This window comes from Balaenoptera borealis (assembly GCF_965194805.1).
Source record: "Balaenoptera borealis genome assembly, chromosome: 2".
In the NCBI taxonomy this organism is placed as follows: Eukaryota; Metazoa; Chordata; class Mammalia; order Artiodactyla; family Balaenopteridae; genus Balaenoptera; species Balaenoptera borealis.
Genome location: NC_138867.1, coordinates 38,036,539 through 38,063,087, shown reverse-complemented (window position 1 = coordinate 38,063,087; position 26,549 = coordinate 38,036,539). Strand labels below are relative to the sequence as shown.

Sequence of the window (26,549 nt, the reverse complement as noted above, 5' to 3'; positions counted from 1 at the left end):
ATCTTTTTGCAACTTATTTTTTATTCAGTATTTTTGGTATTCATGTTGATTGATGTATATATAGCTTTAGTTCATTCATTTTAAATGCCAAATAATAACCTACTCAGAGTAAACCACAGTTTATAGATCCCCTCCCACTTATGGATGGTTGGTTGGTTCACACTTGTTACTTCCCACAGTGCTGTGCAAACATCTTTAAGGATCTTTGTGCACGTGCAGGAATTTATTTAGGGTAACGAAGTAGAATTGTTACGTTATAGGCTATATGCATCTTCAACTTCACTAAATGTTGCTAAACTGCTTTCCATCATGATTATACCACTTAATATTCCCACCAGCAACATGTGAAAGTTCCTATTTCCCATTGTTGGCAACACTTATTGTTACCAGACCTATTTTTCTGTCAGTCTGATTGTACGAAATTGTAAACTTGTATTTCCCTACTAGTGGTAGTGAATTTCTTTTCATGTTTCTATTGACCTCTTGATTTCTTTGTTTGAGAATCATCTGTTTGTGTCCTTTGCCTGTATTTCTGTTGGATCATTTGTCTTTCTTATTGATTTGTTTACTGATTTGTAATTACTTACATGGCCTGGAAAGTGATCCTTAGTTTCTCCCAGTATGTGCTGTCTTTCCATTTTATGTCTTGTCACAAAGAAGCTTTGAGTGTTAAAGTCCTTTTTGTGCTCTCTGTGACTTAGTTTCCTTACTATGATCAAATTCCATTGTCTTCTAAACCTTGTTGCTTTTTATATTTAGGTGTTTAATCCATCTGGCTAGTTTTTATATGTGGTAAATGGTAGGACTTAAATATTCTATAGTTACTCATCTCAGCAACAGGTCATCCTTCCTCTCTTGGATAAAACGTCCCTCTGTGTACCATGTAACTCCCTATAGATTTGTGTCTTATTCCTGTGTCCATGAATGTGGATCTTTCTTCTGTTTGTCTTGACGCCAATACTGCATTCTTAATTTTTCTTACCTACTGTAAATCTTGCTACTTCTGGTGAGACAAATTTTCCTTCTTCCCTTATTCTTTGAGGCTACCTTGATTCATTTTGGTTCTTCAATCTTCATCTTTGTCCAATCTGTTTTTCCTACTTACTTCTAGTGACTATTTTAGTTATAGAAATTCAATTTGGTTTTCAAACTGAATTTTGTTTCTGCATTTTGTTCAAAGTATCTTGATCTTAAAGTTTTGAGTCCTTTTTTTCTCATCATTCTAAACATGCTTATTTTTGCTTCATATTTTTGTTTTCTTTTCATTCTAACCCTACTGTTTCTAATTGTCATATACAAGATGATTACAAAAATTTCTAATTGTCATATACAAAATGATTTATGTTGTGATCTTTTTTTGCAATCTCATATTTAACTGTCTTTCTTAAACTTTCTTTGTGGAAGTGATTTCAGACTTACAGTAAAGTTATAAAAGTAAAACTGTGCAGAGAACATCCATCTATCTTTTACTCAGATGTACCTTCAGCAGTTTACTCCATTTATCATTTGTTCTCTCCACACTCACTTTATTTTTCTAAATCATTTGAAGTTAAGCTGCATATACTATGGCCCTTCATGACTGCTCCAGCGTTTTAACTGCCTGTTTGTTTTTCTTTATGAAAACTTGTGGCTTGGATTGTAGGAACATCTCTCCAAAGGGGGGTTTATATTTGCTTGTCCCAGGAGCCACAGGGGTAATACTGGCTTGGAACAAGTTTCTATTTTCTTGTCGTAAGGATTCTTTACGTGGATAATAGAAATTTGAAGTGCAGGCCCATTGTTAAAAATTCTCTGGGGAACCAGTTTCTTCAGAGTACTTCTGTCCTCACCCCAAACCCAGGCAGAGACAAACAAGCTTCTTTGCCATCTCCCTTTGCCACCGAGGTGTGTTTCGTTTTTCCTTGGTTCACCTTTTGCTTGAAATACCAGTTCTTTGAATGTTCAGCCTTTGTGTTGGTGAGATGGACTTGGGCCATGAAGTCCATCTCTCTGTTTCACGTGGACTCAAGGCCTTGCTTTCTGACCTTCTGTGGGTTTTAAAACGCAAGCCCTTTGTTCTAAGACCACCTGGTCCGTCAGCCTCCCAGCTGCAGTAGTTATGTATGGCTTTCAGTTCCCTTCTCGTTTCTGTCATCTGATGACTTGATTTTGTGTGCGTGTGTGTGTGTGTGTGTGTGTGTGTGAACTCATTCGTACATTTAAAAGAATGTTTTATCTGTTGCCTTAAGTATTTGTTGCAGGAAGGTTTTTTAGTTAAAATTGTCTCCAAATTGCCAAGATTGGGTATCAAAATATCACTAACCCTTTAAACTGGAATTAGAGTTTTATAGAGACTGACAATCTTGGAAAAACATGGTCTCTATCGAGTTAAATGTAATTACATCATCCTCTTGAAATTTGAGGTAGCTGTTGTTCACAAGAAACTAATTGTAAGATAACTAGTTTTAATATACACTGACCCATTTTATTATTCAGAAGTAAGGACTTCATACACACATGCTAATCTTAAAAGATACTCGGTAACTCTGCTTAAGACAGTTGGCAGATGGAGAGCTATAATATCACCTATTATTGCCTTAGAAGAGCCCAACCAAGGGAAAGTTAGTATAGCTGAAACATTTATCAGGTGTCTACGTTCCAGCTGTCTCTAAGGAGAGGGAAGAAAAGAAAATCTCCTACGCTCAGAACATTTGCTAGGTTAGCCTCCTCTGATTGAGAAACTTCAAGCAATGATGGCTCTTACCTGCTAGCCAGGTAACTCACTTTACCTCCTTGGGAAGGAGTAATGGGGGAGCCAGAAGCTAGGAGGTTTGATTGAAATCCCTCCTTGTGGAAGGAAAAACAGTAGTATGGAAGAAACATGTTCTTCGCCAACAAGTGAGGACAATATCTTGTCTGATGGAAAGAAGCAGCAGAGAATGTAAACAGCATGCACACTGGGTGTGAAATGTACTCTGTTATGTTCATAGTGGCTTTGATTTCCATCTTATATTTAGAGGAATATTAAATATACAGTTGACCCTGAACAACACAGGTTTGAACTGCACAGGTCTGTTTATATGTGGATTTTTTCACTAAATATGTACTACAGTACTTACACAGGGTTGGTTGAATCGCAAATACAAAGGAAACGTGCGTAAGGAGGGCGGAGTAAGTTATATGTGGATTTTCGATTGTGTGGAGAGGGTCAATGACCCTCAAGTGCCAACTGTATAATTTATGAACATATTTTGGGGGCGGGGAGAGATAAAGCAAGCCAATTAGAATATAAGTTTTGTAAAAGATATTCTTAAATATGTAATTGGAACCTTACTGTTACTTAAATGTATCTGCTTAAATGAAAAGGCATAATACTAAAAAAATACTTTTTAGGGATAACTGGCCATTTCATATGAATATTTTTCAGCATTAAAATTTTTTATTTTTTGTAGATTACCAAGAAAAATATCAAGAGTTACTTGAAAGAGAAGACTTTTTTCCAGATTATGAAGAAAATGGAACAGATTTATCAGGGGGTGGTGATCCGTAAGTTCTGTTTAGCTGCTTTCTTTTTTGGGTTTTTTGGGGTTGTTTTTTGGTTTTTTGGTGGGGGGGGGGTTTGTTTTGCTTTGTTTGGCCATGCCGCGCGGCTTGCCAGCATGATCTTAGTTCCCCAAGCGGGGATTGAACCCGGCCCCCCTGCAGTGGAAGTGTGGAGTCCTAACCACTGGACTGCCAGGGAATTCTCATCTTTAGCTGCTTTCTTTGTGAAATTTCTGTGGCCACAGTTTGTAGATGGAGTTTAGACTAGAAAAGATGATGAAAGAATGTGCATTTTGATTTAATGGTGTTATAGTGGTATATATGTAGTAGTTATTTACCAAAAATTTTCAGAAAATCATATTAGAGAAAACACTATGGTTCTGAAAATTACATATAATTAAGGTGGAAAAACTATTAATGTAGCATATTCACACAGTTAGTTTTTATAAAATAGATACTATTGTTATACCTAAGACTTTAAATAAGTGACTCTGATGCTGTAAGATCTTGGGCGAGTTCTGTGCCTGTTTCTCCATCTATTAAATAGGAATAGTAGACCCCTCCTTGAGTTTTTTTGAGAACTAAGTGAGATACATAAATACTTGAAACAGCCCCCTGGCACATAGTAAAAGGCTCAAAACTTAGCTGTTAAACGATTAAAATTAAAACACAGATAACTATATAAAAATGTTTGGACTGATAGACATATATAAATTATAGTCCTATTCTCATCTCTCAATCTTCATCTGCCATTCTTCGTAATAAAATAAACTTTTACTGTATTACTCATTTATCGTTAGATTGTACTGCATTTTGTATATAGAAGGACCAAGAACTTGTGAGGTTTAGTTCCAGTTCTGTTAACAATTCATGTGAATTTGGACAGGCTACTTAGATTCTCCTCTTCATAAGTGGAGGGTGGAAATAAATTAAATCTGTGACTTCAGTTTTTCTTATCCCATCTCATGTGTTGTAGGTTTAAAAAAAAAAAAAGAACCACCTTTATTCTGTCTCTAAGTAGTAACATTTTAATTATAAGTCAGTGTAAGATTTTCTAATGTTAACATACTTTTATGTACTAGTTTAATAGAAAAAAATACAGGGATGTGCTTCCAAGCACAATCAGGAAGGTTCAGCCCTGCCAAGAGTATACTACTGGAAATTAAAGTTGTCCTTGGCATTGAATTTCAGGTTATCCTCTAAAGTTTTGTTTGGTAAGCATTATATTCTCTTTGCCCTAATGAACTTGTGGCATTTCAACATATGGCCTTGTACTAGAAACGGGGGAGGAGGAAGGAGAAAGACCCATCAGCAATTGGTAGGATTGGCAAGATAGTTTTGTCACATGTTGGTAGAAAGGGTCATGGGGGGTGGGGAGACACATACTTAACTTTCATGGCTTAGTATCTTAGACATTTTCTGAATTAAAAAACATTAAACTTGTCACATTTGCTTCTTTCACAGATACTTGGATGATATTGATGATGAGATGGACCCAGAGATAGAAGAAGCTTATGAAAAGTTTTGTTTGGAATCAGAGCGTAAGCGAAAACAGTAAAATTGAGTTTCAGCATATCAATTTTATAAAGCAGTTTAGGTTATGGTGATTTAGCAGAACACAGGAAAGCAAGAAAATGTGTCACACTTATACCAAATTAAGGATGTTGAGTTATGTTACTAATGTATGCAACTTTAATTTTGTTTAACACTCTCTGCCAAAATAAACTTTATTCCCTATAACTTAAAATGTGTATATATATATAATAGTTTATTATGTACAGTTAATTCCACTGTTTTGGCTGCAATAAAATCGATTTTGAAAAAAATGAAAAATGTCGAAAGTAAATTTTGCTAGCTGGTTAGAAGCTTATCCTTTAAATTCTACTTTTCTTGAGGGAAAAATTCTTAGCCTGGAAATACGTATTACTGCAAAATGTAGCATCCTTTTTTAGATATGAGTATTATAGGTTTCACTTAGTTTTACATTTAGTGTCTCAGTGAATTGAGTTTCAAATATGAATCAGAATCATGAATATCTTTAGCACTGAAGTCTTAGAATATATCATTAACAACTGATTTACATATCCAGATGCTATTTGAGACCAAGGGCTTTTAAAATGGAATAAAAAAAAGACTAAGAACTCCCAACTAAACAACCAAGATTCTTCACTGAGGATTTATTGCAATTCTAGAATTGGTTTTTTTCACCTAACCTCACTACCCTAAAGCCTGGAACATTATTCTGCTTTATTTATATGACTTTCTCATTTTTGTTTTATAGCATGAGTTGCATTGACTTTTTTACTAGAGAATTTTACTAGATCTTTGTCACTCAAGTTTTCATCTGCTTTATAATTGCTATACCTTGAGAATCACTTTTCTAATACTTTTATTACTATAATGTGGTACCACCTCAGCCCTACCTAATTAATATTTTTACCAATGTCAAAATCTTTTTCCAACTAACCAAAAGTAAAACTTAATGTACAAAAGGATTGCTTGTAAATATGCATGTAAATAGTTCTGTTCATAACCCACTGTTTTACATTTGGTACATCTGTGTCTGCCTATACAATCAGCTTTCTCACTTTTCTGCTTGTTTGTCTGGTCTGGATTAAAATTAGACTTTAAAAATAAAATTTAAATAGTTTTGTTTCCTCTAAGTTTTTGGAGTGGTATCCTGGTATTTTAAAGAGTTTCTGTTGAACTTTTTTACATGACATCATAAAGTTCAGATTTGAAATCAGAAACTATACTAGAATAGAAGATATTCTATTCAGTGTCTGTTGAACAAGAGTTTCAATAACATATACATCTACTCGGAAAAAAACAGCAATTATAAAACATTAAAACTCTTTAGCGTCCTTACTGTAAAAGGGAAATATGTATGTAATTGGGGTTTTTGGAAATTGTAATAGTCAGAATTCTTATTTTTAAGAATGGCTCCTAACATGGTGGCTAGTACTCTAATCTGTAGTTCTCTAAAGAGTGTGCTCACTGTAAGTCTCAGGGATAGGGGGAAGCGGGTGTAGGGAAGGGGCCCGACATTAGACTGGGGCCAAGAATATGCTAACTGAATATACTTTAAACTTTGCCCAGTCGCTCTGTGCGTAACCACCCAGTTTTATCTGCCAGCTCATTGTCACCAACTACTGCTGTACTCACAACAGCTACCAACAGGATCGTATGTTCCAATTACCAGTGCTACTTAAGTAACCACCCAAACTTAGTGTCTTCAAACAATCAGCGTTTTATTATGCTCGTGCTTCTGTGGCTCAGGAATTTGGACAGGGTACAATAGGGGTGGCTTTTCTCTATCCTGCAGTGTTTTGAGGCCTCGGCTGGGAAAACTAAGGACTCGGGGTGGCTCCCACAGCTGGTGGCTCTAATCATCTGGAGTCGTCTTCACTCACACGGCTGATGACCGGGCTGAGATGACTTGAAGCCATCACTCGACCAGACCACCTGCGCAAGGCCTGTCCACATGGCTTGGGCTTCTTGCAACGTGGCAGCTGGGTGTTGAGGGGGCGTTGCAAAAGACCCGGAAGGAGCTGCCTTGGAAGCTGCATGCAGCATTACTTCTGCTACAGTGTCTTGGTTGTAAGTGAGACGCTTGCTATAAAGCTGTATCAGATAGGAGGCCTTCAAAGAATGTGTGGACATGCTTTAAAACTGCAACAGTACATACTGAAAGGACGAGCTGGCCGTGTACCACGACAGTTGGCCTTTAGGATTGCCATATCTTCGACAGAAATATGGATCAGTAAGTCTTTTGTAACAGGGACTATTAGTACAAATCTTTAATGAGCAAGGACACAAAGGTGCCAGTGGATGTTAGTCTTGTGTCTGGTAACAGTGCAAATATTAGTCTGAACCTGGCAGTTGTGTCATCAACTCAGACCCTCTGTCTATATTGTCAATGCTTTTCAGCCAAAGACTACCAGGACCACACCTGTACCTGAATGTGCTGGGTTTAGTACTTGTCGTGAGTCAGAATATACACCATGGGGAACTGTGGGGTATGTCAGTAAGAGGTTGTTCAAAAGAACTTACAAGATTTGGGCTTTGGTTGGATAATTTGGGAGAGGGCCTAAGAAACTGGAGGTTCACTCTAGCTTGGGGGCTGTCAGCAGGGGCAATTCTATGATTAGGTATTTCATTCAATCTTATCTATAGGGAGGACAGTAGAGCATGGATTAAGTTGTAATTTGTTTAATAAAAAAATCGTCACATTTATCGAGAGAGGATGCTTGGTGTAAAAGAGTAAAAACCTGTCCAGGACGGAAGGACTGAAAATTAGCTCAAACTGAAAAAGAAGGAAGTAGCCCTGCCTATTCATCAATCTGGGAGGACAGACACAGGTAAAGCCAGCTGCAAATTTAACAGGAAACATTTTTCCCCAAGGTCATGACCACCTTGCGTGACCATTGCTTTGCGTGACCACTGCTCTGTTACCAGTGATGCCTCCAGACGTGCTTTGCCATCCTCACCCATCTTTTACTGGGGATACCCAGTTGCTAAACTGCCCTCACCTCATGATAACAGCCAGTCCCTCAGTTAAACCCTGCTGCTAATCCTGTGCAGAAACAGCATCCAACCAGGAACTGGTCTCTCTTCCCTTAGAGCTTCCTCAGAATTCTTCAGCAGAAACCCAAACCTTACAACGATGAGGCCCTCCTCCCCCTGTGGACAGCACCATTTGTGTTTCCTCTGAAGTGTGCTCTCTTGCTTACATGTCAAATATTTTGTCAGACTACAGGCTTGAGCCTGGTGGTCTTTGGCTGACTGGACTTTAGCAGATGTAAATAATTTAAGGTCATGTATGCTACTGGTGTATTGTGTAAGCCTAGCAAAATGCCAGCCCTGGATGAACTGGACACTGCAGCTGCATCCAAGCATCTGGAGGTCATGTTTCTGGTAGGTTTGTACTGCTATACATTCATAGTCACCACCTTCATTTAGGCTGTCAGTGCTGCCTGTTATCTTACTATTTCTTCATTCTCTTGTTTAATTCAAACCCTCTCTACTCTGCCTGCCCCTTTATTCCCTAAAGACTTGCTTCACTGGGAAAAAAAAAAAAAGCCACCGGACAAATGTACACAAATGTATCTGCATATACTTCATCCCTCCTCTTCCTGTATAAGAAGTATCCCTCCACCTATTAAAAACCAGTTATTCAACATGTGCTTGAATCCCATGCCCTCTCACTCTCATGAACTCTATTGTTACTTGGTCTGTAATTTTTTAAAAAATTTTTCTCCATTGGCCCTTTGCATGAACTGTTGAACATGCCATTCCTCTCATCAAAAGAAATCTGGCCCTTACATTTCTCTCCAATTACAGTCCTATCTTTGCTTCCTAGTCAGACTTCTCAAGTGTTTTCCCATTTTTTTTCCATTTCCTTACCCATTTGCTCTTCAAACCCACTATAGCTGCTGCCACCACTATATACAACAGATTTCATTAGTCAACAATGACGTCCATGTCATTAAGTTGAATAAACACTTCATTCTTTAGCTTGTTCTCTAGGCAATATCTGACACCAAAATTGAATACACCCAGGCATCTAGAATACAATAGCTTGCTTTCTAGCTTTTGTGCTGTTCCTCAGTGTTTGGGAGGATTCTTTTCCCTTACCTAATCTGTAAGAACTGGTGTTCCTCAAAGCTCAGTCCTAAGCATTCTTTTCTCACGTCACAATATCCTTGGACTATTTCATCTTCTCCTGAAGCTTCAGTTAGCATCTATCACCATTGACCTCCATATTTATTTCTAATCTCCTGATTCTAGACCTTTACTAACTTGTTTCCACTGGGGGTTCTCACAAAATTTGTCATACTATTCCCTAAATTTACTCTTCTTACATTCCCCTCTCATTGATGGCACTGACACCTACTCACTTTCCCCAACCAGAAACCCCTGGAATTGTTTTCAACTCCTACTCTTAAATCATCCCCAAAACCAAAGAGTTGATCTCCTAAATATTTCTTGGAGCTATACTCTCCATTCTCATTGTCCAGTCTTGAGTCTGCACTGCCGTCATCTCTCCTGTTGCTCTTTCAAAAGCCTTTTACTGGGCTCCACACGTCTGTTCTCGTATCCTACAATCCACTCTCTATTCAGCAGTTCCAGGAATTTTTCTAAAGTACAGAAAGCACCACAAAACCCCTCTTAGTAGCCAGAATTTATATATAGGAGGTTCTTATACACTGGAGGGGGAAAAGGTGGGAGTTGGATAGGACCTAAGTTAGCACTCTGTAATAAAACTGATGTTACAGATCAATGAAAACATGGCTGTCTGAGGATGCCCTTATTACACTTTACATAAGATTGAGGTCAACTTGCATATCAGACTTTTAAAAATGGAGATGAATTTAAGGAGCTATATTTCAATCCCTTAGTGCTGCTACCTTTTGCTTAAAGCCCTTGTAATAGTTTACCACTGCTATTAAGATAAAGTCCATAATTCATAAATCTGTACTGCCTACCTCTATAGCCCAATTTCAGGCTTCTCTCCCCTAAGAAGAGCCTCTCTCTTTAATCATTCTTAAACCAAACTGGCTTTTTCCCCAGCCCTTTTAAGGGGCCAGATCTTGCCTTTGGGCCTCAGAGCCTTAACACAAGGCTGTTACCTCTGCTTGAAACACTTTCCCCCTCTACTTGGCTAACACCTACTTAGCCTTTGGATTTCAGTGAAAATATTTCCTCAGTCTAGGTTAGGTCTGCCCACTATATACTCCCACAGACCTCTGTATTTTATCTTAGGAACACTTATCACAACTGTGATCAAATTATTGTCCAGTCGTTTCTTTCCAGTTAATCTCTAGCCCCCATCCTCAACCCTGGGTCTCATTCGCTGCTTTATCCCCAGCACGCCCAGCACGTAAAAGACTCTCCATAAATACTTGTTTTAATGGAAATAAATAAATATAGCAGACGCGTCCACTTGCCATTGTAGAAAAAGATTTAAAAGGTGCAGAGAAACTGTTGAAAGACATTTTCTGATACCAAACCAGGAAAGGAAGGTCTCTATCTTTGCCCAATTTTTTTAACGGCTTTATTGACGTATAATTGCTTAGATTATTTAAATAAGCATTACTCCACTAAATTACACCTCTGTAGCTATCTCGGATAGACCATCAGAATGCAAGCCCCAGCCAGCTTTAGAACAACCAGGTCAGACCAGTTCCTTGTGGGGCACCGGAAGTAAAAGCCGGAGAGGAGCGGACCAGCTTCCGGACTGGGAGCCCCGCCTCCCCTACTTCCGGTCCCGCCCCCCGATGCGAGCGGAGGGCGCGGTCAGGTCGGGACTTCCGGTCTTCATTTGTAAAGTGGGGCGGCTTTCCTAGGGTGCGGGAAGGTTTGAATCGCAGCTGTTTGCCTTCGCTTCTTCTCCGGGGTCAGAGCTGTCGTTGCTGCTGCCGCTGCTCCTCCGCCACTCGGACTCGACGAAAGACCGCCAAACACTCTCCCTGTGGCCTTACTCCTCTCGGTTATGATTGTTTTCTTTCATCGAGAAACATAACTTGCTGGTAATTTGTTAAACTCAAGACAAATTCCTCGAGAAGCAGTCGTGGGCAGGCGCAGACGTTTCTACTCCGACCATTTTGGCAAATTAAAAGCACAAGGGCCGTTGATTGTCCTCATTTCCACGACTTTTCAGCTCAGAACTGTTTGCTGTGTGAGTTTAAGACGTTGGTTGTTGTTTTGATGAGGCTTTTTCTGTAACTAGATAGCGCATTTTAAAAAATGAGGTTCCCGTTTATGTCAAGAACAAACTTGAGGCTTTTTGATCGTTAAATATACTCGGACGTAATGTGCTGGGTGGTGAAAACACAAACAGGAATAAGACAGTAGAGATGAGGCTGGAAATTTAGGTTGAAGCTGGATTATTTTTTATGATGCCAGGAACTTTAGACATTCTACTGTTTCCTGTGTATGCTTGATTATTTAAATAATCTAAACAACAATTATACCCCAATAAGCTGTTAAAAAAAAAAAAAAGAAAACTTGGCTAAAGATAAAGACCTTTTTCCAATTGTTATCAGAAAATATGTTTTCCAACTGTGTATCTGCACCTTTTTTTTCAGAAATAGCAGGTTGATATCATACATATATATGATACATATAGCTGCAATATAAATATATTTATTGCTATGAATATTTATTGCCGTTTAACAAGTATGTAAACAAGTGATGTAAAGTGGTTGGTATGGTCGGGTTGTGGAAAGTTACTTGTGAGGGCAGTACTGGAAATGGATTAGAGAGGGGAAAAATTGGAAAAAGTTCCCAGACAGTTTACAGGAATGGAGGGGCAAGTTGTCGGCCTGAAACAGAAAAGGAGGAGCCAGATTTATGGGAGAGACTGACAAAATCAACAGGACTTGTTACAAGGATGTAAAGGGAAACACTGAGAAATCAAATATTGCTAACATTGAGATGCCATTAACTCAAATTGCAAATTCAGGAGGAGCAAGAATTTTAAAATTCACTTATATATTCTTATATATTACTTATATATTTATCATTAAAAAAAATGTATTGCACCCTTATTATTGGCCAAGTATTGTTTTAGATGCCAGGGATAGAACTGTGAATAAGACAGATGAGGGCCCTGCTCTGAATGAGTTTATGTGCTAGTGGGAAAAGACTAAAAGCAAGTAAATAAATAGAACAGTTTTGATAGCAATAGATATTTTGAAGAAAAACGATGAAATGGATAAAAAGTGATTGGGAGATGGTTGGGAACAACTTTAACTGGTCAAGTTAGGCCTTTGAGGAAGTTAGATATTTGTACTGAGATATTAATGGTGCCAAAGAACCAGCCATGTGATGAGCCAGGGAAAGGACATGCTAGGTGGAAGGAACAGTGCAAAGGTTCTGACATGCGATACAGCTTCCTTAAAAAAACATTAAACAGGCCAACGTAGCTAAGTTGTCCTGAACAAGGAGAGAGTTAGGAGATGACATTGGAGAGGTAGATGGGGGCAGGTTGTATGGCTTTTATAAGCTGTGGTTAAGAATTTGAGTTTTGGGCTTCCCTGGTGGTGCAGTGGTTAAGAATCCACCTGCCAATGCAGGGGACATGGGTTCGAGCCCTGGTTCGGGAAGATCCCACATGCCTAGGAGCAACTAAGCCCATGCACCGCAACTACTGAGCCTGCACTCTAGAGCCCGCGAGCCGCAATTACTGAGCCGGCGTGCCACAACTACTGAAGCCTGTGCGCCTAGAGCCTGTGCTCCGCAACAAGAGAAGCCACCGCAATGAGAAGCCTGTGCACCACAACGAAGAGTAACCCCCGCTCGCTGCAACTAGAGAAAGCCCCTGCACAACAATGAAGACCCAATAAAGCCAAAAATAAATAAATAAAATAAATTAATTTAAAAAAAAAAGAATTTGGGTTTTATCTAAGTGCAAATGTTGGGTTGTAAGTCAAGAAGGGTTAGATCTCATTTTTATTTTAAAAGGTCCCTCTAGCTACTGTTTGTAGACTGGCCTCCAGGGAGTTAAGAGTGAAAGTGAATTAGGGGGTATTACAGAAGTCTGCTTTTGGTGGGAGTGATTAAGTTCCATTTTGGTCATGTGGAGTTTGATGTATCTGTGGAACAGGGACATGAAGAGAGGTCCTGCAGGCAACTGGAAGCTCTGGAGAGAGGTCAGGTAGATTTGGAAGTTCTCTAAAGAAAGAAAATGATTAAAGTGTGAATTTCCTCAGGAGAGATCATTTAATATTGGTTTAATATTTACTTATATCCTGACATATTCTGCAAAAGATTATAGGCTATATCATACGTAGCTAATTACATACATTGAAGAGGGGTAAGATTTTTTTTTCAATAAATTTATTTTATTTATTTATTTTTGGCTGCGTTGGGTCTTCGTTGCTGCATGTGGGCTTTCTGTAGTTGCGGAGAGTGGGGGCTTCTCTTCGTTGCGGTGTGCAGGCTTCTCATTGCGGTGGCTTCTCTTGTTGCGGAGCATGGACTCTAGGCACGCGGGCTTCAGTAGTTGTGGCTCGCAGGCTCTAGAGCACAGGCTCAGTAGTTGTGGCGCACGGGCTTAGTTGCTTCGCAGCATGTGGGATCTTCCTGGACCAGGGCTTGAACCCGTGTCCCCTGCATTGGCAGGCGGATTCTCAACCACTGCACCACCAGGGAAGCCCCGTAAGATTTTTTTTTAAAAAGCAAGGGTGGGCATAAAAGCAACATGAGTGTATCTAGTAAGAAGAGATGAAATGGGGACTAACTAAGGTCAGGTGTTGATGAATCCTTGATTTGAGAGAATGGTGAAGAAAAGGAATGATTAAAAAGAGCAGTAGATATAGAGGGGGTGGTGGAGGAGGGACCATGGCGCACCCACCCCCCCTTTTTTTTAAAATAAAAGGCAGAGGAAGAGGAAGTTTGGTGCAAGGGAAGATAGACAACATTGTCACACGTTGACCAGTTTAGCAGGGTGAAGACTGAAGTCATTGGGTATAGGAAGATACTGGTGACCGTTGTGAAACAATTTCAGTAGAGAGGTGGAGGAGAAAACTGGATTGCAATTCATCGAAGATTGTTGGGAGAGAAAGCTGACACTGAGTGGATACTATACCTGAGAAGTTTATTGGTAGGCAATAGAGGTAAACTGGGGAAGGTGGTATCTATGGAAAGTTTTTTTTTCTGACAGGTGAAACTTTATCACCTGAGTAACAGAAGGAGATGATGTCCTAGAAGGGGATGGAGTTAGTTTTAGAAAGAATCATAAAATTTACTGAGCTTCTACAAGGCAACATTCACACTACTGGCGCTGTCATACGTGTTGTCTCATTTAATCCTCACAATGATCCTGTTACCCCCATTTTACAAATAAGGAAACAACCAACCCAACCAACCTGTGGTTTATAGCTATGAGCTGGTGGAGTTGGAACCCAGCCCTCCATTCCCCTTCCATCATACCTATATGGAAAGCGTAAGTGAAAATACAGAGACATTTAGAGGTAAAGAAGAGGAAATTGAATTCAGTGAAATAAGGATGAATCTAAGACACTAGGTGGTTACTTAGCTTTCTGAGTCGTGACATGGATCTACTTCCTTAATGCCAGGCTAGGGGCAGGAATCCAGGTGTTCTTTTCCCTTAGGCCTAATAGTTACTTTTGGCCTGCCTTTTACATGTCCTACAAATAATTTGCTGTATTCTTTTTGCAAAGATGGAATTTGCTTGTTATTTGAAATGAGACACTGAGCATACAATTTTCAGAAGTTAAACTTCAGAAGTAAAGCTACTAAAATGATAAGGGCATTTATAACTTGGTGGGCCATCTCCCTCTCAGTTATCTTCCCACACTGAAGTAGAGCCCTTGGGGTTAATGAAGGCATTCAGATCACATAAGCGTGTATAGCAAGATAATCACTTTTCATTCAACAAAAGTAAATGCAATGGCAATTTTGTGTTTTGCTTATGTTCATCCACTTATTTTGATAGAACTTTTGTACATGAAGAGAACTATTTGGAGATACTGTATTTCTTATTTCCTCAGCCTTTGCCTTGGAAGGACATTTTATCCGTAGTCACAATAATGGCAGCTGAAGTGCAAATAGTACTTTATGAAGATGACTCAGTGCAAGTACAATATGTTGATGGTTCCAGATTGCAGCTTTCTCCCTGTGGCTCTGAATTTTTATTTGAAAAAGCACCTCCTATTTCAGCACATCCTTTACAACAACCAGAAAGAATTCGCCAAAGGACACACTTTGTTATTAGCACGTACCGAGTAAGTAAAGATGACACAAAAACTACTCTTTTTAATACTAAAATATTGTTGAGGTGGCCAGAATATGGAAAGTAGTTAGTATTCCGGATTACTGTCATTCTAAATTGACTTTCAAATCATTTTTTTAAATTACTTTGTATTTCTTTTTGTAGGAGCAGCTACAGCGAGCCCTAGATTTCCGTAACTCTTTTGCTACTTGCCCTTTTTTATCTGAAAGCATCATACCTTCTGAAAGGAAAAAGGTAATATTTTTTAAACTTCATTTTTAAAACAAATATTTGAGGACAAGTAATTACAAACAGGTAGTTTAATATTTAGTCTTTTTCTTCATGACACTTTGAGCATAGACATGTTGCTATAGAACACATAGACCTATATATTTTCACAGACTAGGGTGTTTTGATATTTTGTACATTGAGACACAGAAGTTATATAGTTTATCTCTCTGCCTTTTTTTTCCTTTAACATCTTTATTGGATTATAATTGCTTTACAATGTTGTGTTAGTTTCTGCTGTATAACAAAGTGAATAAGCTATATGTATACGTATATCCGCATATCCCCTCCCTCTTGCCGTCTCCCTCCCACCCTCCCTATCCCACCCCTCTAGGTGGTCGCAAAGCACCGAGCTGATCTCCCTGTGCTATGCGGCTGCTTCCCACTAGCTATCTATTTTACATTTGGTAGTGTATATATGTCAATGTTACTCTCTCACTTCGTCCCAGCTTACCCTTCCCCCTCCCTGAGTCCTCAAGTCCATTCTCTATGTCTGCGTCTTTATTCCTGTCCTGCCCCTAGGTTCTTCAGAACCATTTATATGTGTTAGCATATATATGTATTAGATTCCATATATATTCCATATATATGTGTTAGCATACGGTATTTGTTTCTCTCTTTCTGACTTACTTCACTCTGTATGACCGACTCTAGGTCCATCCACCCCACTACAAATAACTCAATTTCGTTTCTTTTTATGGCTGACTAATATTCCATTGTATATATGTGCCACATCTTCTTTATCCATTCGTCTGTCGATGGACACTTAGGTTGCTTCCATGTCCTGGCTATTGCAAATAGAGCTGCAATGAACATTGTGGTACATGGCTCTTGTTGAATTATGGTTTTCTCAGGGTATATGCCCAGTAGTGGGATTGCTGGGTCATATGGTAGTTGTATTTTTAGTTTTTTGTGGAACCTCCATACTGTTCTCCATAGTGGCTGTATCAATTTACATTCCCACCAACAGTGCAAGAGGGTTCCCTTTTCTCCACACCCTCTCCAGCATTTATTGTTTGTAGATTTTTTGATGATTCTCTGCCTTTTTTTTTGTAGCAGAGGATTATACTCAGAACTTTACAGATTGGTGACTTTTTGATTCTCAGAGGTGTCAAAATTAACAAACTTTGTGGCCATTTTAAGTAGCTTATGTGTAGTTATTTGTTAATGTGTAGTAGAGATGTGTAATTACTTATGGGTATACACATTTTATTCTTTTATTCTATTTTGAACTTTTAGGAGTAATAATGACCATCATTTCTTGAGGGTTTACTATGTGCCAAGAACTAGGAATAGTATTAAAAATATTTAATAACACCAGTATGGCATGGGTACCTGCTGATCAAAATGGATGTCCAAACAATCAAAATCAGGTGTATTGGTTACCTACCAAACCCCTTTTTACAGGTGAGGGAACTAAATCTCAGAGAGTTTACCTAATTTGTCCATGAAAATTTTCTAAGTGGCAAAGTCAGGATCTGAACCCAGTCTATCTGACTCTGAAGACTGTGTCTCTTAATCACTTTCTGCTACAGTCATGATGCTTGCCTGCTTACTGAGTAATTTTCTGTTGTGTTGTCTCATGGCAAAGGAGTCAAGAAAAATTGTAAGCTAATGACTTAGTTTACAAGGCCATTTTTCCATTGTATTTCTTTTTTTTTTTTTTTTTTCCCGTCTGCATTGGGTCTTTGTTTGTTGCTGCACACAGGCTTTCTCTAGTTGCGGTGAGCGGGGGCTACTGTTCATTGCAGTGTGCAGGCTTCTCATTGTGGTGGCTTCTCTTGTTGGGGAGCATGGGCTCTAGGCGCGTGGGCTTCAGTAGTTGCGGCGTATGGCCTCAGTATTTGCAGTGCATGGTCTCTAGAGCATGCGGGCTTCAGTAGTTGTGGCGCACAATAGTTGTGGTGCACGGGCTTCAGTAGTTGTGGCGCACGGGCTTAGTTGCTCCATGGCATGTGGGATCTTCCCGGACCAGGGATCAAACCTGTGTCCCCTGCATTGGCAGGTGGATTCTTAACCACTGCGCCACCAAGGAAGTCCATCCACTGTATCTTTTGAGTAATTATTCATTGAAACTATGTAACTTGCTGTTGATGCTGCAGTAGGATCATTAGGTAGTCTAATTCTAGAAAAAAGAATTGTCTGAACTGACCATCCTTATAAAGCAGCTTTGCCATCAATGAATACTGCCCTTTTTTTTAATAATTTTTTTAATTGAAGTATAGTTGATTTACAATGTCGTGCCAATCTGCTCTACAGCAAAGTGACTCAGTTATACACATATAGACATTCTTTTTTTTAATATTCTTTTCCATTACGGTTTATCCCAAGAGACTGGCTATAGTTCCCTGTGCTATACAGTAGACCTTGTTGTTTATCCATTTTAAATGTAATAGTTTGCATCTACCAACCCCAAACTCCCAGTCCATCCCTCTCCCTTCCCCCCTCCACCCCCTTGGCAACCACAAGTCTGATCTCTATGTCTGTGAGTCTGTTTCTGTTTTGTAGATAGGTTCATTTGTGCCACATTTTATTTATTTATATTTATTTATTTATTTGTTTTATTTTTGGCTGCGTTGGGTCTTCATTGCTGCGTGTGGGCTTTCTCTAGTTGCGGTGAGCAGGGGCTACTCTTCGTTGTGGTGCACGGGCTTCTCATTGCGGTGGCTTCTCTTGTTGCGGAGCACAGGCCCTAGGCGCGCAAGCTTCAGTAGTTGTGGTGCACGGGCTTGGTTGCTCCGTGGCATGTGGGATCTTTCCAGATCAGGGCTCGAACCTGTGTCCCCTGCATTGGCAGGCGGACTCTTAACCACTGCGCCACCTGGGAAGCCCTGTGCCACATTTTAGATTCCACATATATGTGATATCATATGGTATTTGTCTTTGCCTTTCTGACTTACTTCATTTAGTGCAGTAATCTCTAGTTGTATCCATGTTGCTGCAAATGGCATGAATACTGCCCTTAATTTTAGCACACTAACATCTGTACACATAGATAGCACTGTAAATTTACGAGGCTTTCTTGACAGTAGTTTTCGTAAATCTACGGTTTTATATAAATGGAAGGTGAAATGTGTAATTTGGCAAGCTTAACTGATTAAAAGACTGTTATGTGACACTTACCGTTTTTATCTTATATGAAAAGATGCAACAGGCACTGTTACCTGTTATGAATCTGTTTGCTATTGGTCCAGATCAGTTTACCTTTGAGTAATTCGATTTTTTTAAATGTTACCCTTTAAGGCACCCGGAATTTATTTTAGTGTGTGCTGTACCTGGTGCTATGTAGGACGAGTACCTTATACATGTTATCCTATTTAGTCCATGTGATAATCCTTTGAGATAGCATTTCCCAAATGCTGTTCAATAATTTCAGTACCATTTATTAAATATGTAATCTCCCTTCCCCCCCTTGTTTTGAAAAACTTATGTTATCATATGTAACATTTTGAGATATGGTTGAGTCTGTTTCTGTGTTCTCTAAATTGTTCTGTCAGTGATTTTTATGCTGGTTCCATACCATTTAAGTTATGATTGCTTTTCATACAGCAGTGCTGGTCTTCCCTCATTTATATTCTTTTTCAGAATAGACTTTTTGGGAGGGGCTGCAAATCTATTTATCTCTGATTCATTGTACACTTTAAATCAAAATACGTTTAACATTAAATATAACCAAGATGATTTTTCTTTTTCTTCTTTTCTGTCCTTTTTGTCAGAGAGTGTATGTGTGTGTGTGTGTGTGTGTGTGTTTTATGTCTACTTTCTAAGAAATAATCTTAACAATATCAAATGTTCTCTGGAAAACCATATATAGGCTGACATTTTTCATTCTTTCTAGGTAGTAGAACACAAAACTTTAAGAGGTTTCTTACATAATATGTAAGTATCAAATGTATGGAAAAATTGGACTGTTAACAGAAAATACCATCCCTTTTTCTCCCCTCAACTCAGCGTATCTTCACTGACATCTCAGAAGTGAGATGGCCCTGTCTTGATACGGATGATGGCATGATATGTATGCAGAGTGGCACCGTGAAGATATCATCTTTAGATGGTCACGCATACCTTTGCCTGCCCAAATCTCAGCATGAATTTACAGTACATTTTTTGTGTAAAGTAAGCCAGAAGCCAGACTCATCTATAGTACTGTCAGAAAAAAATAATAAAGCCAAAAAGGACAAACTAGTTGAAAACGCTGGCAAAATCTGTACATATGGAAGTTTATCAGGACAGAGACAGAAGAATAAAGAAAATGAACTTTATTATCAGATCACGAAATCCAAAGAACCTTTAGAGAAGAGTTGTGTAAATGGAACTGAAGGGAGGGAGGCGCTGTCTTCACCTGGGACAAAAGACACGTGTGTATACACGTGGGTAAAGCAGTGCTGGTCTGTGGCCTCCTGTCCGGAGGAATGGAAATATCCTTTGTCTTTAGCACTTTGTTTTCATAATAAAATCAGCAATATGTCTGGAACTGATGCAGATATCACCCAGAAGAGAATTTTAACTTCTGACATTTCTGAGGAAAGAGGAAAAGAAGTTTCTGTTCTTCCCAGGGCCCTGTTACTAAGCTGTCGTGTCCCACACCTGCACAGGTAATGGAAGAATGACTTATTTGTCCTAATGCTTTTGTCAGAACCAGACCTTACCTAAGGATTATTTTTCTTTCTGAATCATCTGATACCATTCATAAGGAAAGTTCAGTTGATCTAAAACTTTGCTTGTAACGGATAGTAAATAATGTCCCCGGCTAATGTGTTGCTTATATTTCTTACTTTACATCCATGCATTGGATGTTGGTGGAAGGCTGACTACACTAGGTACTTTGTTAAGCATGGAGACTGTAGAGATGATTAAGAGTCCCTGCTTTCTAGGAGCTTAGAGTCTAGTAAGGGTCACTATCACTGAAAAGATTACTGAAGTGTGGTAAGTGATGGCACAGAGCTCGGTGGGAGCGAGCCCTGGGAAGCATGCGCTGCTGCTCAGTGGAACCTACTAGTTCTGTTGCTGGAGCATGGACCTGACAAGTGTGTGATCATGGGTTCTTTCTTTCATACATAGCCTCAGAGGACACCCTTGTCTTTGGTTAACTGACTGTAAATATGTCCATCTTCAAAAGGGATAAACATGAGAGGCTTCTGGATTGCTAGGTACAAACCTTTTACCTTCACTAAGGAATGAATAGCCTAATGGTTATAGATTTGTAACATGAACTCTGTATAAGTAGTGTAGTAATAATGATAATAGCTAACACAGAGCACTTACTTTGTGCCAGTCATGGTTATACTTACCTATTTTGTCCTCACAGTAACCCCATGAGGTAAATACTGTTATCAACCCCATTTGGTAGAGGAACTTGAGACACAGAAATGTTAAATAACCCAAGCACAGTCTCACACCTAGTGCTTGTAGAATTGGGATATGATCCCAGGTAGTCTTCTGAGTACATATTTGTTATTGGAAACAAAAAATGGGAATGATTTTTTGCCTTGTCATGATTATGTAGTTAGAATTGGGAATTCCAGTATTATAAGTACACATCAAAAGAGATTTATGCTTCTAAATTAACAGGTTTTCAGTAACTTGCCACTGGCCTTGGTTGAAATCCATTATCCTTCGGCATGGCTTAACAGGCCTTCTGTTATCTGGTCTCTTCGTGGGTCTGTAATCCTCACCACTGTTGCCCTTGCTTTCTCTACTCTTGCTAAACTGGACTTCTTGCGGTCCCTAGAATTCTTGCCCAAGCTTTCTTTTACCATGGCACCTACTCTTTCCATGCCAGGAACACTCCCTTTATCTCTCTCAGCTCGCTAACTTATGCTCATTTCCAGGTCTTAGCATAAATAAGCCTATCTTCCTTAGGGTCATTATTCTGAAGTGCCTAGATTGGATTAGGCTCTATACAATCCCATCGCATACAGTAATTCTCTTTTCTTTATGTTCAGTATCTACTACTTTATGTCCCTGCTAGATAGAATCTCCAATGAGGGCAGGGACCATGTTTGCTTTCTTGGGTGTCATATCCATAGTGTGTATTGCACAGTGCCTGGCTCACCATAGCTATTTCAGTAAATATTTATTGTTTGAATCCTAAATTTTAAAGGTTAGTGAAACTTAATTTATGTATTTATGCTGAGGTTCAATAATGAGATTATTAAAAATACATGGAAAAATAAGATTACAGTTGACTCTTGGACAACACGGATTTGAACTGTGTGGGTCCACTTATACACAGGTTTTTTTCAATAAATATAGTGCCTGTATTTTTATTTTTCAGATCTTTAAATGAACTAAGTGTGGGGGGAAAGTTTGTGTTCGATTAGAGATCACAATTTAGGGAATCAACAGAACTAGGGTTTGAGTCCTGATTTTATCCAAACTGTTTCAGCTTCCTGCCCTTGGGTGAGTCATTTATAAACTCCTTTGTTTTTGAGGCAGAGATAACAGTACTTGGTTTTCTACTGCACTGGGGTTAGTGCCCCCAACCCCCATGTTGTTCAAGGGTCAACTGTAGTTTTAAATTTCATTAATGCACTTTCATATTAATTTCTACTTTTCTTTGATCTAGTACTTAAGCAAGAAATAAATCTTACTACAGTAGCACTGTTCTGTTCACTTCTAAAGGTAATTATGTTAGGCAACCAGAATTAATAGCTTGTATTTTGTCCTTCACAGGTGGCATTATTGTGATTCACTTTCACAGTTCGGTGAAGAAGAATATTCCTATCCTGAACTAGTGAAAGTGGTTTGGTACAAGGGTATTACCTATAGGTAAGGCACTTGTGTTGCATTTGGAGCTATTTAGCAATGTCACGGAGGGTATAGGACTAGCCTTGTGGATAGACTCTCCCCTGAGGACAGTTTTGCCGCAGCCACCATTCTCCTATGTTTGGCCTTGAGTTTTACAGATCTCATGTGTACTAATAAAATTTAATTAAAATTAAATTTAACTTTAATTAAAACTAAATAAAATTTAATTAATAATTTTATTAGTGCACATAGATGTCTTGTGACTAATTCACATTAACCATATTCACAAGATTTTTGTGACAACTCCAAAGCCAATGAGGGATTAGTTTTGCTTGTGAATGAAATATTTTGCCAGTTATTTAGGATACCGCTTCCAAGCAATAGGGGATCTAGTCATCTGAATCAGTCACATCAGAAGGATGCCTGTTGAGCATGGAATTAGAGGAGAAGTTAGCTAGCCTAGGAGAGATTTCAGCCACCATTCATGCCACAGATATTCACTGAATGTCTCCTCTGTGTCTGAACTATTCTATTGAATTATCCCTCTTCTACCACGAAGTACACCTCTCTAGTGACTGGAATACTAGTGTTGGCTAGAATCAGAGTTTCACTTCTGTAAATAATGCTAGAAGAAATTTGTGAAATTTTTGTTCTTTGGGGTCTCCTTTTCCTGCATGAAAACCACCCCTTTCTCTTTTTTGTTGTTTGTTTTTATTTTTTACTTTTATTAAAAAAATTGTTTTATTGAAGTATAGTTGATGTACAATGTTGTGTTAGTTTCAGGTGTACAGCAAAGTGATTCAGTTATACATATGTATGTGTGTGTGTATATATATGTATGTGTGTGTGTGTATATATACATATATTCTTTTTCAGATTCTTTTCCCTTAGAGATTATTACAAAATATTGAGTATAGTTCTCTGTGCTATAAAGTAGGTCCCTATTGGTTATCTATTTTATATATAGTAGTGTGTATATGTTAATCCCAAACTCCCAATTTATCCCTCCTGCCCTTTTCCCCTTTGGTAACCACAAGTTTGTTTTCTATGTCTGTGGGTCTATTTCTGTTTTACAAATAAGTTCATTTGTATCTTTTTTTTTTTTTTTTTTTAAGATTCCACATGTAAGTGATATCATATGATATTTGTCTTTCTCTGTCTGGCTTACTTCACTTAGTATGATAATCTCTGGGTCCATCCATGTTGCTGCAAATGGCATTATTTCATTCTTTTTTAAGGCCAAGTGGTATTCCATTGTATATTATACCACATCTTCTTTATCCATTCATCTGTCAGTGGACATTTAGGTTGCTTCTGTATCTTGGCTATTGTAAATAGTGCTGCTATGAACATTGGGGTGCATGTATTTTTTCAAATTAGAGTTTTCGTCTTTTCTGGATATGTACCCAGTAGTGGGATTGCTAGATCATATGGTAACTCTATTTTTAGTTTTTTAAGGAACCTCCATACTCTTCTCCATAGTGGCTACACCAATTTACATTCCCACCAACAGTGTAGGAGGGTTCCCTTTTCTCCACATCCTCACCAACATTTGTTATTTGTGATCTTTTTGATGATGGCCATTCTGACTGGTATAAGGTGATACCTCATTGTAGTTTTGATTTGCATTTCTCTAATAATTAGCAATGTTGAGCATTTTTTCATGTGCCTGTTGGCCATCTGCATGCTTTCTTTGGAGAAGTGTCTATTTAGATCTTCTGCCCATTTTTTAATTGGGTTGTTTGTTTTTTTGATATTGAGCTGTGTGAGCTATTTATATATTTTGGAAATTAATACCTGGTCGGTAGCATCGTTTGCAGATATATTCTCCCAGTCCATAGGTTGCCTTTTCGTTTTGTTTATGCTTTCCTTTGCTGTGCAAAAGCTTTTAAGTTTAATTAGGTTTAGAGAAATTTAGAGAAATTAAAGAAACAATTCCATTTGCCATCAAATCAAAAAGAATAAAATACCTAGGAATAACCCTACCTAAGGAGACAAAAGACCTGTACTCCGAAAAATGTAAGACACTGATGAAAGAAATTGAAGACGACACAAACAGATGGAAAGATATACTGTGTTCTTGGACTGGAAACAACATTGTTAAAATGACTATACTACCCAAGGCAATCTTCAGATTCAGTGCAACCCCTATCAAATTACCAATGGCATTTTTCACAGAACTTGAACAAAAAAATCTTAAAATTTGTATGGAGACACAAAAGACCCAAAATAGCCAAAGTAATCTTGAGAAAGAAAAATGGAGCTGGAAGAATCAGGCTTCCTGACTTCAGACTATACTACAAAGCTATAGTAATCGAAGCAGTATGGTACTGGCACAAAAACAGACATATAGATCATTGGAACAGGATAGAAAGCCCAGAAATAAATCCACGCACCTCTGGTCAATTAATCTATGACAAAGGAGGCAAGACTATACAATGGAGAAAAGACAGTCTCTTCAATAAGTGGTGCTGGGAAAACTGGACAGCTACATGTAAAAGAATGAAATTAGAACATTCTCTAACACCATATACAAAAATAAACTCAAAATGGATTAAAGACTTAAATGTAAGACTGGAAACCACAAAACTCCTAGAGGAAAATATAGGCAGAACACTCCAAAGAGTGTTCAAAAGATAACTTGCAGCAATATCTTTTTGGATCTGTCTCCTAGAGTAATGGAAATAAAAACAAAAATAAACAAATGAGACCTAAACCCACCCCCTTCTGACAATATGTTCTTCATATATGTTTCAATAAAATTGACTTGGCTTAAGTTTTTTTAATTATATACCCAATACCTTGATTGTACCTGGCTGCTCCAGGTACAGTCACCTTCTCTTAGGGGTGGCTCCTTTTACACATGGCTAACCTCATCCATCAGGTATTGATTCTACTAGTTTCATTTTTACAGAATAATATTATTTTTAGGTTCTGGAGTTGTCATATTTAACTCCTATGCAGTGGGCATTGCTTTGATGACTATAATGTACCAGCCACTGTGAGTGGCAGTAGGATACCAGGATGATAAGACAAGATGCCTGACTTCTAGAAGTTGAGCTTAGTTGAAATAGATACATTAACCAATTCTGGGTGTTCTGTTTATTTTTTGCAAAAAAATTAATTTAGCTGGCTGATGTGCAGAGTATGAAATTATCCATTTTTTTTAGATAGGCAAAAAAACCCCTCATACTACCTTTATTTTTAATATGATTGCCATCATCTATATGTTAATCTCAATGAGAAAAATATTTTTTTAATGATTATTTCTTTTCCTTAGACTTACCCACAAAAATATGAACTCAATAGAGGTTTATCCTGGAGATGGATCTGTTTTCAAATCAGAAGGAGCTTATTTGGGAAACTATTTTATATATTATTCCATTCAAGAAGGATCAGAAAAGGTAAGTTGACAATGAGGTCTCAGCTCAAGAAGATTTTTGGTACATAGCTGTTTCTAAATAATTCTGAATATATATATATATGGGAAATTTGATCTTTTATAAAATTTCTTGCTACTACTTCTTAGTCTAGAGAATTAATATAATCTTACTGCCAGCATTGGCACAGTAATTACTAACCGCCTTATTTTTGCTGTATTCTCATCCAGTATTCTGTCATCCATTTGCCTAAGCAGTTTGTGTTTAAATCAGAAATTAAATTTCTTCTGTCATAGAATTTATCAATAGGAAACACTGAAACCAGCAATATAATTTTGAATCAGTATACTTCTTTGAATTAATATTTGCATATTAAAAAGCACATTCTGTTCTCCCCACATACAATTGCTTGCATATTTAAAATACCTTTTAACTTAACTCCTAAATCTTCATATACAATTAGAACATTGAACAGGATCGTTCTGTTGTTGAAAACAGTGAAACATAACATGATCTATTTAATATATCAGACCAAAATGTAATCATGTGGAAATTTTGTTAATAGTCCAAATTTGCTTGTTCCCAGTCTGACACTTGAAATCCACCCTTTTATAGGGATTACTATAGTATCACACAGCTTTGCTTCGCAGGATGGAACATAATACGTTTTCTTTCTCTATTACAGAGTATTTGAGTGATAAGATTATCAGGGTTGCTAGGGAGAAGACTTAAAACTAGAGCAGATTTTTTTTCACTAGGGAAAATTTCAAACATATGTAAAAGCAGAAATACAAGCGTAACAGACCTTCATGTACCCATTACCCAGCTTGTTCCATCTATACTTCCCACTGCCCCCTCCACTCCCTATT

General features: G+C 38.2%; 2 protein-coding genes across 8 annotated transcripts in view; both read left to right on the top strand.

Moving 5' to 3' along the window:
- PAIP1 (poly(A) binding protein interacting protein 1) overlaps positions 1-5,269 on the top strand; it is a 28,535-nt gene extending 23,266 nt beyond the window's left edge. For all 4 annotated transcript variants that reach the window (XM_082382400.1, XM_082382398.1, XM_082382397.1 and 1 more), the window contains 2 exons: positions 3,432-3,525; positions 4,987-5,269. In XM_082382400.1, coding sequence (XP_082238526.1) covers positions 3,432-3,525; positions 4,987-5,080 — 188 coding nt within the window. In that variant the 3' untranslated portion in view covers positions 5,081-5,269. The remainder of the gene's footprint in view (positions 1-3,431; positions 3,526-4,986) is intronic.
- A 119-nt stretch (positions 5,270-5,388) lies between these two features.
- LOC309624288 (uncharacterized protein C5orf34 homolog) overlaps positions 5,389-26,549 on the top strand; it is a 38,575-nt gene continuing 17,414 nt past the window's right edge. For 3 of the 4 annotated variants that reach the window (XM_082382306.1, XM_082382304.1, XM_082382307.1), the window contains exons 1-6: positions 5,389-11,203; positions 15,042-15,275; positions 15,428-15,517; positions 19,502-20,145; positions 22,226-22,321; positions 25,581-25,704. In XM_082382306.1, the coding sequence (XP_082238432.1) occupies positions 15,081-15,275; positions 15,428-15,517; positions 19,502-20,145; positions 22,226-22,321; positions 25,581-25,704 (1,149 nt within the window). In that variant the 5' untranslated portion in view covers positions 5,389-11,203; positions 15,042-15,080. The remainder of the gene's footprint in view (positions 11,204-15,041; positions 15,276-15,427; positions 15,518-19,501; positions 20,146-22,225; positions 22,322-25,580; positions 25,705-26,549) is intronic. The other variant, XM_082382305.1, reaches the window with a different exon arrangement.